Source organism: Oncorhynchus kisutch, linkage group LG18 (genome assembly GCF_002021735.2).
Source record: "Oncorhynchus kisutch isolate 150728-3 linkage group LG18, Okis_V2, whole genome shotgun sequence".
NCBI classification, from domain to species: domain Eukaryota; kingdom Metazoa; phylum Chordata; class Actinopteri; order Salmoniformes; family Salmonidae; genus Oncorhynchus; species Oncorhynchus kisutch.
In genome coordinates this window covers 78,635,807-78,651,020 of record NC_034191.2, presented here as the reverse complement: position 1 = coordinate 78,651,020, position 15,214 = coordinate 78,635,807, and the positions used below count along the sequence as shown (strand labels likewise).

General features: G+C 44.9%; 1 protein-coding gene across 2 annotated transcripts in view; it reads left to right on the top strand.

The window, feature by feature from the left end:
- Positions 1-10,723, top strand: part of LOC109909829 (uncharacterized) — a 126,335-nt gene extending 115,612 nt beyond the window's left edge. For both annotated transcript variants that reach the window (XM_031796861.1, XM_020508873.2), the window contains 4 exons: positions 2,793-2,910; positions 3,430-3,563; positions 4,332-4,537; positions 8,960-10,723. In XM_031796861.1, the coding sequence (XP_031652721.1) occupies positions 2,793-2,910; positions 3,430-3,563; positions 4,332-4,537; positions 8,960-10,091 (1,590 nt within the window). In that variant the 3' untranslated portion in view covers positions 10,092-10,723. The remainder of the gene's footprint in view (positions 1-2,792; positions 2,911-3,429; positions 3,564-4,331; positions 4,538-8,959) is intronic.
- The last annotated feature ends 4,491 nt before the right edge of the window (positions 10,724-15,214 follow it).

The following is a 15,214-nucleotide window of genomic DNA, read 5'->3' as shown; positions in this document are numbered from 1 at the left end:
GCAGTGGCAGGTTAGTATGCCATGTAAAGTGGAGGGACTGTGTGTGTGTGTACTCTGCACATTGAGAGAGCCCCCCCCCCCCATAGACAGTGGTGAGTTGAGACAGGGGTCACTACACCCAGTGTCAGCGTGGTAGAGACTGCTGTCCCAATGGCCAGGGCAATCAGACACACAGATTAATATACAGTCACACCTGGTGACAATCTGGAGGTGTCAGTCGGAGACCTAGTGACCCCGAGACCTTCCGTGTTGCTCCCGAGTGGTGCAACAGTCTAAGGCACTGCATCTCTAGTGCTAGAGGCGTCACCACAGACACCTTGGTTCGTATCCAGGCTGTATCACAACCCGGCTGTGATTGGGAGTGCCATAGGGTGGCGCACAATTGGCCCAGGTTTGGCTGGTGTAGGGCCGTCATTGTAAATAGGAATTTGTTCTTAACTGACTTGACTAGTTAAATAAAGGTGAGATAAAAATACAACATGTGGAGGTGTCAGTTAAAGGCCACTATCTCTTCACACCAGGTCACAGGGTTGGGGGGCTCCTTCCGGGTAAAAAGGAAGTATGGACAAACTCACGATAGATCACGCAGTATGAATCATTGTTCACCTGAACCATTCAATTCATAATTTGTATGATGTGTAGTTGGCTCAAAACAAACTTCAACTCATATGTACACACAGACACACAAAGTTGACTCTTCAATTCGCAGCTTACAACTGTTATCTGTATGTCTGATGCATTTCATTGTGATTGTGAAAAAGCGGCTGATAAGGCAATGTGATGGTCTGGGGGTGCTTTGGTGGTAAAGTGGGAGATTTGTACAGGGTAAAAGGGATCTTGAAGAAGGAAGGAACTCAATTTTGCAACACCATTCCATACCCTGTGGACGGCGCTAAATTAGAGCCAAACTTCCTCCTACAACAGGACAATGACCCAAAGAAAACTACGCAATAACTATTTAGGGAAGAAGCAGTCAGCTGGTATTCTGTCTATAATAAAGTGGCCAGCACAGTCACCGGATCTCAACCCTATTGAGCTGTTGTGGGAGCAGCTTGACCGTATGGTACGTAAGAAGTGCCCATCAAGCCAATCCAACTTGTGGGAGGTGCTTCAGGAAGCATGGGGTGAATCTCTTCAGATTACCTCAACAAATTGACAACTAGAACACCAAAGGTCTGCAAGGCTGTAATTGCTGCAAATGGAGGATTCTTTGATGAAAGCAAAGTTTGAAGGACACAATTATTATTTCAATTTAAAAAATAATTATTTATAACGTCATCAACGTCTTGACTATATTTCCTATTTCATTTTGCAACTCATTTCATGTATGTTTTCATGGAAAACAAGGACATTTCTAAGTGACCCCCAAACTTTTGAACAGTAGTGTACATACTGTATATTTACCCCCCCCCCCAAAAAATACCTGGGTGATTGGAAATGATGCAGACTATTACATTGATGGAAGCCACAATCTATCTGCAATATTAAAGATGATCAACCCCCTAAAATAAAAAAAACAAATTAAAAAACGACAGTATTCTATTTCTGTTGGGTTATAAAGCAGGATCCCGATTGAAGTTTTTATGACGTGGAGTCGAAACACATTGTTAATCTTTTCTCATCATAATTAAGAAGCCATAGTGAAGACAGACAAACAGACAAGAGCACTAATATGCAACACGGGAGACAAAATGTAGGAGCGTTTCTGGGGACGACACCGCAAGAAAACCGCTGAAACGGTGCAGAGACAGTGTTGTTGCTTTGATCCTATTTGTTCCATTTGTAATTACGCTTTTGAAAATTTAAACTCGAGGATCCAGGGAAAACATCACTATTCTGTTTTAGAGAGAACCTCACACAATAGACATCCGATCTGTCTGCCGCTGGGAGCTGTGGTGACGCTTGCCATGTGCAAAAATCTTGTGAAAAAAACAAAAACCTTGCGTGTCTCCAATGTGGAAGTTATGGGGGGGGGGAAGGTTGAATATTTCAGTTGGAATCTGTAATTTCCCTGACAGAAAGCACAGCTATTGCTGGTTAAGAAAGAGGCATTACACATTTGGGCTGGGTTGTAAAAAAGGGCCTTGTTTTCAGGAGGGCTGCTCTGCTCTGCTTTTAGGGAGCTGGTGTCACGCAATGTTTGAACAAACAAGGCTTGCACTCTTTGCCCCCCCCCCCCCTCCTCCCTGTGATTCGGTGACATTGGAGAGCCAAGAGCCACTGTAGTGTACTGTAGGGGAATCAGTGGGGTCTGTCCTGTGGCCTTGAGGAATTCAGCAGCAACACAAGTATAAATACAAAACATCAACAACCAGCTGCTCTTTACTGAATCTTACAGTAAATATGTCAGCTGTTTGAGGATATTGCTCTGAATTCCCAATTTAACTCAAGTTGTGTGAAGGCGTTCACTGCAATATGTTACACTTCAGTCATTCAAACAGTCACATTCTTTAAAAAGTTATTCCAGATAGAAAATGACCTAAACAAGATTTGATCCAGCTTTGAAACTCATACAAAAATCACACCATTAGAGGCCTGTTAACCAGACCCATTACAGATCTTTTTTGGGGTCTGCGTGTGAGACCGTCGGGCCGACCCAGTGAACCCGCGGCAGAGATTAAGTGGCGAGGGCACCACTGTTTGCCAACACAATAGGCCACGACCCTGAATCTCACCAATACTTCAAGCAGAGGGCGATCTGGTAATGGGCTCGTGGGGTTATAGGTTCTAGGTTCTGGAGGGGGGGGGCTCGTTGTGTTATTGTCTCTGTCTCTCTCTCTCTCCTCATGCAGACGGATGTGATGCACCAAAACGTCTTTGATTATGTCCATGTGGACGACCGACAAGAGTTCAGAAGACAGCTCCACTGGGCCATGAACCCCAGCCAGCACCACTTAGTCTCAGGAACTGGTGTGTATATAAGTACCAGCAACAGTATGGGGGGGGGGGGGGTTACGGGGGTTTAGTAGAGGGAGGCCCTCTGCCTAGTAACAGAGTGAGTGAGTAACGAGTACTGATTCATTAAACAGACTAGACTGCAACTGTTTATTCGTTTTGAAGAAAAAAGAAGAGTCACTGTTATCAAATGTTATTCTCTATTCACAACAACCAAGCAGACTCTGTGATTAATGGCCAAAGTATGAGTGGAAAGTTCCCACTAAAACTATGATGCCTCTCCACGCCAGAGATGGTGTGTGTGTGTGTGTGTGTGTGTGTGTGTGTGTGTGTGTGTGTGTGTGTGTGTGTGTGTGTGTGTGTGTGTGTGTGTGTGTGTGTGTGTGTGTGTGTGTGTGTGTGTGTGTGTGAGAGAGAGAGAAAACATAATTTACTCTGCAATGTTCACTTGTACGTATTTTTTAGGTCTTGTCTACTGTACAAAACTGGATTTTACATCTGCATTGTAGTGAATATTTGTCTTTTTCTATACAGATGAAGACTTGGTGGTGAGCAGCCTGTTTCATTCTCAGGAGACGGGGGGAGTCGCTCCTGAGTTCTCTTGCTTTCTCAACCGTTGTTTCATGTCCCGCGTGCGCTGCCTGCTGGACAGCACCTCTGGCTTCCTGGTGAGTCAGATGAACCCTGCCAGAGACCCCAGCCAGCCACGATGCTTCTAATGAGAGCTGACTGGGATTAACTTCCCCAGAAGTTTTTGCTGAAATTGTAGCTTGAGTGTAGGTATAAATAGAATGTGCCCCTATCCCTATCCCGCACGTAACAGGCCAAGGGATTTGGTGCTTGGACACAGATGTATTTGCTATTTAGAGCCGTTGGTCCACCTCCCATAGGTCTGACGATCAGTTTGGAGGTTTGGATATAACAGTGGAAATTGATGTGGCTTGAAGTTGGAAAGGTCAACAGAGTTCCTCCTGTCAAACGGTGTCACAAAGTGCATTTTCTTAATCCAAGTAAAGTGACCCAGGATGGTCATAATGGTTCCTGACAGTGTCATAAAGTGTTTAGTCTGAAAGTTATTTCAAATATGATGTGGGAGTAGAGAGAGATAAAAATAAAAATAATGTTTAAATGACTGTACAGAATTCAGTGTCCCGGTGTCACAACTATGGTCGTGCTGTTAATTCTCTAGGCTTGTTGTGACTGAATGAAAACTTGGCTTTGTCTCAATCAAATACGTTATTTTTCCTCATTAATTAAAAGTGCTGAGATCGACAAGTTGTATGCCATAATTAATTTTTGTACATTATTATTTCGCTTCAAAGTATAGGCTTCTAAATGGCATCTGGCAAAAAATAACTTATTTGACATGACCATGTTCTTTAGTGTGCACTAAAACACTTCACTTTGTAACCTCTGACCTCGTCTCCCTCTGACAGACCATGCAGATCCAGGGCCGACTCAAGTTCCTCCAAGGACAGAAGAGGAAGTGGGGCTCGGGGGCCCCGCTACCCCCCCAGCTGGCCCTGTTCTGTGTGGCCGTGCCCCTTCTGCTGCCCTCCATCACTGAGATGAAGATGAACAACATGATGATGAGGGGCAAGCACAAGAGTGGAGGGGGCATCAGCACTACACTAGAATATAGGTAAGGAAGGGGGCATCATCACTACACTAGAATATAGGTAAGGAAGGGGGCATCATCACTACACTAGAATATAGGTAAGGAAGGGGCATCATCACTACACTAGAATATAGGTAAGGAAGGGGGCATCATCACTACACTAGAATATAGGTAAGGAAGGGGGCATCATCACTACACTAGAATATAGGTAAGGAAGGGGGCATCATCACTACACTAGAATATAGGTAAGGAAGGGGCATCATCACTACACTAGAATATAGGTAAGGAAGGGGCATCATCACTACACTAGAATATAGGTAAGGAAGGGGCATCATCACTACACTAGAATATAGGTAAGGAAGGGGCATCATCACTACACTAGAATATAGGTAAGGAGGGGGGCATCATCACTACACTAGAATATAAGTAAGGAAGGGGCATCATCACTACACTAGAATATAGGTAAGGAAGGGGGCATCATCACTACACTAGAATATAGGTAAGGAAGGGGCATCATCACTACACTAGAATATAGGTAAGGAAGGGGGCATCATCACTACACTAGAATATAGGTAAGGAAGGGGGCATCATCACTACACTAGAATATAGGTAAGGAAGGGGCATCATCACTACACTAGAATATAGGTAAGGAAGGGGCATCATCACTACACTAGAATATAGGTAAGGAGGGGGGCATCATCACTACACTAGAATATAGGTAAGGAGGGGGCATCATCACTACACTAGAATATAGGTAAGGAAGGGGGCATCATCACTAAACTAGAATATAGGTAAGGAGGGGGGCATCATCACTACACTAGAATATAGGTAAGGAAGGGGGCATCATCACTACACTAGAATATAGGTAAGGAAGGGGGCATCATCACTACACTAGAATATAGGTAAGGAGGGGGCCTCATCACTACACTAGAATATAGGTAAGGAAGGGGGCATCATCACTACACTAGAATATAGGTAAGGAAGGGGGCATCATCACTACACTAGAATATAGGTAAGGAAGGGGGCATCATCAGTACACTAGAATATAGGTAAGGAAGGGGGCATCATCACTACACTAGAATATAGGTAAGGAAGGGGCATCATCACTACACTAGAATATAGGTAAGGAAGGGGCATCATCACTACACTAGAATATAGGTAAGGAAGGGGGCATCATCACTACACTAGAATATAGGTAAGGAAGGGGCATCAGCACTACACTAGAATATAGGTAAGGAAGGGGGCATCATCACTACACTAGAATATAGGTAAGGAAGGGGGCATCATCACTACACTAGAATATAGGTAAGGAAGGGGCATCATCACTACACTAGAATATAGGTAAGGAAGGGGCATCATCACTACACTAGAATATAGGTAAGGAAGGGGCATCATCACTACACTAGAATATAGGTAAGGAAGGGGGCATCATCACTACACTAGAATATAGGTAAGGAAGGGGCATCATCACTACACTAGAATATAGGTAAGGAGGGGGCATCATCACTACACTAGAATATAGGTAAGGAAGGGGGCATCATCACTACACTAGAATATAGGTAAGGAAGGGGGCATCATCACTACACTAGAATATAGGTAAGGAAGGGGCATCATCACTACACTAGAATATAGGTAAGGAGGGGGCATCATCACTACACTAGAATATAGGTAAGGAAGGGGGCATCATCACTACACTAGAATATAGGTAAGGAGGGGGCATCATCACTACACTAGAATATAGGTAAGGAAGGGGCATCATCACTACACTAGAATATAGGTAAGGAAGGGGGCATCATCAGTACACTAGAATATAGGTAAGGAAGGGGCATCATCACTACACTAGAATATAGGTAAGGAAGGGGCATCATCACTACACTAGAATATAGGTAAGGAAGGGGCATCATCACTACACTAGAATATAGGTAAGGAAGGGGGCATCATCACTACACTAGAATATAGGTAAGGAAGGGGGCATCATCACTACACTAGAATATAGGTAAGGAAGGGGGCATCATCACTACACTAGAATATAGGTAAGGAAGGAGACATCATCACCTGACTTTGACTTTGGATAGACTACCTCCGGGTCTAGTTAGGGACCGTCAATAAATTACATAATGTCAGTGAGACGATATTCTTATGTTGCACACTTTTATTTTTCTCATTAAATGCTTTCGATATTTGTATATGAATTGCTACAACTTATAGTAAGTATAGTAAGTATATAAGTGAGTAATAAGTAAGTTTATAGTAAGTTTGAGGTTTTTAAGTCATTGAAATGTTCAGGTGTTGGAATTTTAACATATTGTCCCTCATACAATGTGTAATTTACTGAATGGTCCCTATCTAGCCCCGATAACGATATCCAAATCCAACCCAAATTTACCAGATTCTTTGCAATCAGGTCGCGTCCAGCTGAACTCCAAATGGATGATTATTGTGTGCTGTCAACTGCGGGCAGGATTGAAACAAACCCAACCTTCATTTACGTTGTTACATACTCTGGTACAAAACTCTGTTTTGGGAGACACTGACTTTATGAAAAAAAAAAAAGATCTTATTTGCACTTTGTAAGCAATTTTGACAGTAGAATAATTTCAAATGAAATGTAAAAATAAATAAATCCTAATATCATGACTTATATCAACATCCTTAGCTTGCCCAATCACTAAATATACTGCTGCAATATGTAACTGTTTTGTCAACTCGACCAAATTCACATAGAAATGTGAATTATAGATCTGTAATTCTCATTGAAAGCAAGTCTAAGAAGCGGAAGATCTGCGCTATTTCTACGCTTCCCGCGCCTAAGTTTTGTTTTTTGCATTTTCTACACCAGCTTCAAACAGCTGAAAATACTATATTTTTTGGTGATGGAAAATATATTTCACAGCGGTTTAGATGATATAATGATTCTCTACACTATACTTGCTTGTTTTGTCACATAAACTGAAACTAGGCGAACTATTATAATTTTAGCAACCAGGAAATGGCAGAGCGATTTCTGCATTGTGCATCTTTACGTGACTCCCAATAGCTTAAGGATGCTAAGCGCTAACGCTAGCTTATGAGCATTAGCCAACCCTTATGCTGAGGAAGACTTAGCTAGTTAGCTACCACTCACCCGTGTTGTAGGGGTGGGATAGGGGTCAAGGGACGTGAGTGGTCCACTTCATTGTGAAATCTCGACCAATCACATCAAGTACTGCGTCACTCCAGGGGCTTTTAGCAGTGCCCTGCTACTGCCTAAGCAGTATATTGTAAAGTTTATTTTTGTTATTAATATTTGGCAGTAAAAAAAAATGAAAATACTGCATAGTGATGTCAATCAATCAATCAAATGTATTTATAAAGCCCTTCGTACATCAGCTGATATCTCAAAGTGCTGTACAGAAACCCAACCTAAAACCACAAACAGCAAGCAATGCAGGTGTAGAAGCACGGTGGCTAGGAAAAACTCCCTAGAAAGGCAGGAACCTAGGAAGAAATCTAGAGAGGAACCATGCTCTGAGGGATGGCCAGTCCTCTTCTGGCTATGCCGGGAGGAGATTATAACAGAACATGGCCAAGATGTTCAAATGTTCATAGATGACCAGCAGGGTCAAATAATAATAATCACAGTGGTTTTAGAGAGTGCATCAGGTCGGCACCTCAGGAGTAAGTTGGCTTTTCATAGCCAATCATAGTTATGTGTGGTTATGGAAACTCATCTCAAAAGGTTCCAACCTGGATCAAAGCCCAAGCCTAATAATGCCACTGTCATTCTCCCTGTATCATCTCTGTCATTCTCCCTGTATCATCTCTGTCATTCTCCCTGTATCATCTCTGTCATTCTCCCTGTATCATCTCTGTCATTCTCCCTGTATCATCTCTGTCATTCTCCCTGTATCATCTCTGTCATTCTCCCTGTATCATCTCTGTCATTCTCCCTGTATCATCTCTGTCATTCTCCCTGTATCATCTCTGTCATTCTCTCTGTATCATCTCTGTCATTCTCCCTGTATCATCTCTGTCATTCTCCCTGTATCATCTCTGTCATTTTCCCCGTATCATCTCTGTCATTCTCCCCGTATCATCTCTGTCATTCTCCCCGTATCATCTCTGTCATTCTCCCCGTATCATCTCTGTCATTCTCCCCGTATCATCTCTGTCATTCTCCCCGTATCATCTCTGTCATTCTCCCTGTATAATCTCTGTCATTCTCCATGTATTATCTCTGTCATTCTCCCTGTATCATCTCTGTCATTCTCCCTGTATCATCTCTGTCATTCTCCCTGTATCATCTCTGTCATTCTCTCTGTATCATCTCTGTCATTTTCCCTGTATCATCTCTGTCATTCTCCCTGTATCATCTCTGTCATTCTCCCTGTATCATCTCTGTCATTTTCCCTGTATCAAATGCATCACACTAATCTCCCTCCCTCTCTCTCTTCCTCCATGTTGCAGTGAGAGAGAGGAGCAGTTGAGGAGGCAGGCTGGCAGTGTCGGGGGGGTAGTCGATGGCGGGGAACCGCTCCTCCTCAACTGCTCCAAACTTGGTGGTCCCCAACATCGCCGCCACGCCCCCTGGACGCCCCTCTCCAAAGACAGCCTCAAGTACAAGACAGAGGGGGGCTATTGTGGACAGGACGAGCCCCTCAACTACTGCAAAACCTCCATGGGCGGCGTCCCCCACCACAAAGGCCCAGGCCTGGACTCCCTGTGGCCCATGCGGCCTGCCTCGGGGCCCATCCGGGGGGGGCAAAGTGGCGGCTACACCCCCTCCAATCGACTCGGGAAGGGTGGGCACTATGGCAAGCCCTACCGCATGTCCCCCAGCATGTGCCATGGAGGAGGGCGAGGTGGTGAAATCTACGTGCCCAGGATGTACGAGAGCCTCCAGAGCCCTGGCGGCTTGGACCTGTACTGCGTGGGAGAGGAGGTGAAGAGCGAGTGCTATGGCAACCTCCTGTTGCCTGAGATGCCCATCAAGGTGGAGCAGGACTCGGATTCGGAGAATGGCTGCGACACGTATGGCCGTCCGTGGCCCTGCCGGGAGCCCTTGGACCATCGCTACCACGACGGCAACAGCTACATCGACAACAACGGCCTCCATATGAAGTCGGAGGCGGACTACTACGAACAGTACTCGTCGTGCCAGAGGGGCAAGGCGGGCATCAGCCCCATCAGCCCGCCCTACAACAACGGCCACTTCCAGAACTATAATAACCTGGCGGGCAGTGGCAGCAGGCCCTTGAAGGTCAATAAGGACCTGTCCCAGTTCAGTCCCCAGAGGTTGTCCCACCCAGACCCCCTGTGTAGCAGCCAGAGCATCAACTGCATCGACGTGTACGCAAGCGGCCCCATGGAGCACAGCAACAAGGGCTACGTGCAGCAGCAGCAGCAGGACAAGTTGAGCTACGAGTTCAAAGGTCACGGACCGCGCCAGACCATCAAGCAGGAGCCCGCGGACTCACCCCAGTGGTCGGACGGCCGCGACATGGACCGCGCCGCGGGACACTCTCAGAGGAGCGTTATGCCTCACCGTGTGATGAATGCTGGGCAGCACAAAGCCAACCCTTGTGTTTATATGCAATAGACGCTGATGCGCCCCATAACTTCCTCATTCAACACATTGGCAGAAGACATGCAGGGTACGGCTCAGGTTTAAAGACTAGTGTGGTGGAGACAATCAAAGGAATGGGGGGGGGGTTTCTATCTCGATTTGTTTTGATGAATGGAATAAATTGTAGTTATTTATCCAAAGCACTTTTGATATAGTGATTCAAGTATTTTCTAGAGCCACATTTCTGTTTGTGCCTGAATTTTCTGGATGTTTATACACGTGTAAATATACACTGTAGAAAATACACAGAACACAGAATTGGGTGATACAGGATGAGAGAGAGAAATAGAAAGAGAAAGAGTGAGAGAGAGAGAGAGAGAGAGAAGGAGAGAGACATTGGAGAGGAGAGAGAGAGGAGAGGAGAGAGAGAGATTTTGCTGTTAATATTTGACCTCAATAAATTATTTTCTGTCAAGGTCGGTTTACCCAAAGAGGTCTGTGACGTGCTCTTTTCAGTCAGGATTTGTAAATCAATTGAAGGATCATTTGAATTACGTTCCAGGCTGAGTATGTGTGTGACGTGTCTATGTGAGGGAGTGTATGTGTGTATGTGTGTGACGTGTCTATGTGAGGGAGTGTATGTGTGTGACGTGTCTATCTGAGGGAGTGTGACGTGTCTATGTGAGGGAGTGTATGTGTGTATGTGTGTGACGTGTCTATGTGAGGGAGTGTATGTGTGTGTGACGTGTCTATGTGAGGGAGGGTATGTGTGTGTGACGTGTCTATGTGAGGGAGTGTATGTGTGTATGTGAGGGAGTGTATGTGTGTATGTGTGTGACGTGTCTATTTGAGGGACTGTATGTGTGTGACGTGTCTATGTGAGGGAGTGTATGTGTGTGACGTGTCTATCTGAGGGAGTGTGACGTGTCTATGTGAGGGAGTGTATGTGTGTATGTGTGTGACGTGTCTATGTGAGGGACTGTATGTGTGTGACGTGTCTATTTGAGGGTGTGTGACGTGTCTATGTGAGGGAGTGTATGTGTGTATGTGTGTGATGTGTGTGATGTGTCTATTTGAGGGACTGTATGTGTGTGACGTGTCTATGTGTGCAGCTCAGTGGTTAGGGAATTGGGAAAGTTTTTTTGTTGCATATCCCACTCTCCCTGAGACACACTGGGACAGTGGGGACGGTTCATATCCAGCTCTCCCTGAGACACACTGGGACAGTGGGGACGGTTCATATCCAGCTCTCCCTGAGACACACTGGGACAGTGGGGACAGTTCATATCCAGCTCTCCCTGAGACAGACACACTGGGACAGTGGGGACGGTTCATATCCAGCTCTCCCTGAGACAGACACACTGGGACAGTGGGGACGGTTCATATCCAGCTCTCCCTGAGACAGACACACTGGGACAGTGGGGACGGTTCATATCCAGCTCTCCCTGAGACAGACTGGGACAGTGGGGACGGTTCATATCCAGCTCTCCCTGAGACAGACACACTGGGACAGTGGGGACGGTTCATATCCAGCTCTCCTTGAGACACACTGGGACAGTGGGGACAGTTCATATCCAGCTCTCCCTGAGACACACTGGGACAGTGGAGATGGTTCATATCCAGCTCTCCCTGAGACACACTGGGACAGTGGGGACAGTTCATATCCAGCTCTCCCTGAGACACACTGGGACAGTGGGGACGGTTCATATCCAGCTCTCCCTGAGACACACTGGGACAGTGGGGACAGTTCATATCCAGCTCTCCCTGAGACACACTGGGACAGTGGGGATGGTTCATATCCAGCTCTCCCTGAGACACACTGGGACAGTGGGGACAGTTCATATCCAGCTCTCCCTGAGACACACTGGGACAGTGGGGACGGTTCATATCCAGCTCTCCCTGAGACACACTGGGACAGTGGGGACGGTTCATATCCAGCTCTCCATGAGACACACTGGGACAGTGGGGACGGTTCATATCCAGCTCTCCATGAGACACACTGGGACAGTGGGGACGGTTCATATCCAGCTCTCCCTGAGACACACTGGGACAGTGGGGACGGTTCATATCCAGCTCTCCCTGAGACACACTGGGACAGTGGGGACGGTTCATATCCAGCTCTCCCTGAGACACACTGGGACAGTGGGGACGGTTCATATCCAGCTCTCCCTGAGACACACTGGGACAGTGGGGACGGTTCATATCCAGCTCTACCTGAGACAGACACACTGGGACAGTGGGGACGGTTCATATCCAGCTCTCCCTGAGACAGACACACTGGGACAGTGGGGACGGTAGGGTCAGTGGGGTCGGTTCATATCAGCCGTTACTGACGGCGACCCTGGAGAGATTAGTGTTAAATGCCTTGTTCAAGGGCACATCGGCACATTTGTCACCTAGTCAGCTCGGGGATTCGAACCAGCGACCTTTCTGTTAACCGACCTCTTAACTGCTAGGTTACCTGCCACCCCTAAGACTGTCTCTAACTCTATGGTCAATATTGCCTGTGTTGTGTTTCATTGTTCTCACTACCAAATCATTCTCCTGCAGTCCCACCCTGACAAGACACACACGTTACTAAACGTTGTGTAAATTGGCAGTTCATTGTCGTATCATTGAAACTGCTGAATAAAGTTAAACACGGTCAAACCCCTGGACAGTAATTCTAGAAGGAACTGTCTGTGTTCAAAATCGTTTCAGTTGCTTTCCATGCGTGCTCTTATGAACAAAAGTATGTTGTTCTGCTCTACATAAAATAAACATGACAATTTCAGTCTTCAACAATACCAATTTTCATTTGATGTTTTCTTTCAGTATTTCACACATGGAGTTACTGTTGCACTACGGGGGACTGATTCATCATCCATTCAATAACTAACGAGACATGATGTCGAGTTGACATGCACATTGACATGCACATTGACATGCACATTCACCTTTGAGATTTAAAATTACTTTTATTTGTGTGTGTTAAATTCAGTAAATGTCCAATGATTCATATTTATTGTCTAGGCAGAAATGTATACTCTCTGTCTATCTTAGCTCTCTGACTATCTTAGCTCTCTGTCTATCTTAGCTCTCTGACTATCTTAGCTCTCTGACTATCTTAGCTCTCTGACTATCTTAGCTCTCTGACTATCTTAGCTCTCTGACTATCTTAGCTCTCTGTCTATCTTAGCTCTCTGTCTGTCTTAGCTCTCTGACTGTCTTAGCTCTCTGACTGTCTTAGCTCTCTGACTGTCTTAGCTCTCTGACTATCTTAGCTCTCTGACTATCTTAGCTCTCTGTCTATCTTAGCTCTCTGTCTATCTTAGCTCTCTGTCTATCTTATCCCTCTGTATATCGTATCCCCCTGTCTATCTTAGCTCTCTATCTATCTAAGCTCTCTGACTATCTTAGCTCTCTGACTATCTTATCCCTCTGTCTATCTTATCCCTCTGTCTATCTTATCCCTCTGTCTATCTTATCCCTCTGTCTATCTTAGCTCTCTGTCTATCTTAGCTCTCTGTCTATCTTAGCTCTTGGTCTATCTTAGCTCTCTGAATGTCTTAGCTCTCTGAATGTCTTAGCTCTCTGAATGTCTTAGCTCTCTGAATGTCTTAGCTCTCTGTCAATCTTAGCTCTCTGTCTATCTTATCCCTCTGTCTATCTTATTCCTCTGTCTATCTTAGCTCTCTGTCTATCTTAGCTCTCTGACTATCTTATCCCTCTGTCTATCTTACCCCTCTGTCTATCTTAGCTCTCTGACTGTCTTAGCTCTCTGTCTATCTTAGCTCTCTGACTGTCTTAGCTCTCTGACTATCTTAGCTCTCTGTCTATCTTAGCTCGCTGTCTATCTTAGCTCTCTGTCTATCTTATCCCTCTGTCTATCTTATCCCTCTATCTATCTTAGCTCTCTGACTATCTTAGCTCTCTGTCTATCTTAGCTCTCTGACTATCTTAGCTCTCAGACTATCTTAGCTCTCTGTCTATCTTAGCTCTCTGTCTATCTTAGCTCTCTGTCTATCTTAGCTCTCTGTTTATCTTATCCCTCTGTCTATCTTATCCCTCTGTCTATCTTAGCTCTCTGTCTATCTTAGCTCTCTGTCTATCTTAGCTCTCTGTCTATCTTAGCTCTCTGACTGTCTTAGCTCTCTGACTGTCTTAGCTCTCTGACTGTCTAAGCTCTCTGACTGTCTAAGCTCTCTGACTGTCTTAGGTCTCTGACTATCTTAGCTCTCTGTCTATCTTAGCTCTCTGTCTATCTTAGCTCTCTGTCTATCTTAGCTCTCTGACTATCTTAGCCCTCTGTCTATCTTAGCTCTCTGTCTATCTTAGCTCTCTGAATGTCTTAGCTCTTTGAATGTCTTAGCTCTCTGAATGTCTTAGCTCTTTGAATGTCTTAGCTCTCTGAATGTCTTAGCTCTCTGAATGTCTTAGCTCTCTGTCTATCTTAGCTCTCTGTCTATCTTATCCCTCTGTCTATCTTAGCTCTCTGTCTATCTTAGCTCTCTGTCTATCTTATCCCTCTGTCTATCTTAGCTCTCTGTCTATCTTAGCTCTCTGACTATCTTAGCCCTCTGTCTATCTTAGCCCTCTGTCTATCTTAGCTCTCTGTCTATCTTAGCTCTCTGTCTATCTTAGCTCTCTGTCTATCTTATCCCTCTGTCTATCTTAACCCTCTGTCTATCTTAGCTCTCACTCTCACTTAAACACTTATGTATTTCCATCTTGTTCTTTTTCTGTGTTTTTCAATGATAAGAATAATAAAACATGATTGTTATTTAAGACGTAGTACCTGCTTCTCTTGTCCTGTTGTCGGACCACAACATATTGAGTATTATATCAATAGATAGTGCACAATGAATGAACTAAATCAAATCATACAGAGATGTTTTAAGAAAGGTCTGTAAAAGGCTCTCTTTAGATGACGTGGTTGTCTTTTTAACTGTCAAATGAGAATATAACCTCGTTCCAGTTTATTATCATGCTATTGTTTTACTTTATTAGTAGCTCTTTGGTGCCCTATATCAAACGGCGGTCTTATGGTCTTTCTCAATTAGAAATGGATGAGAGAAAAATAAGATATGCAGGAGCACTACCCATTTTATGATGAACGCTGCGTGACAGTTCCTTCGCATGATTAGGGAAATGGAACACGGATTTCCTTCCACAGT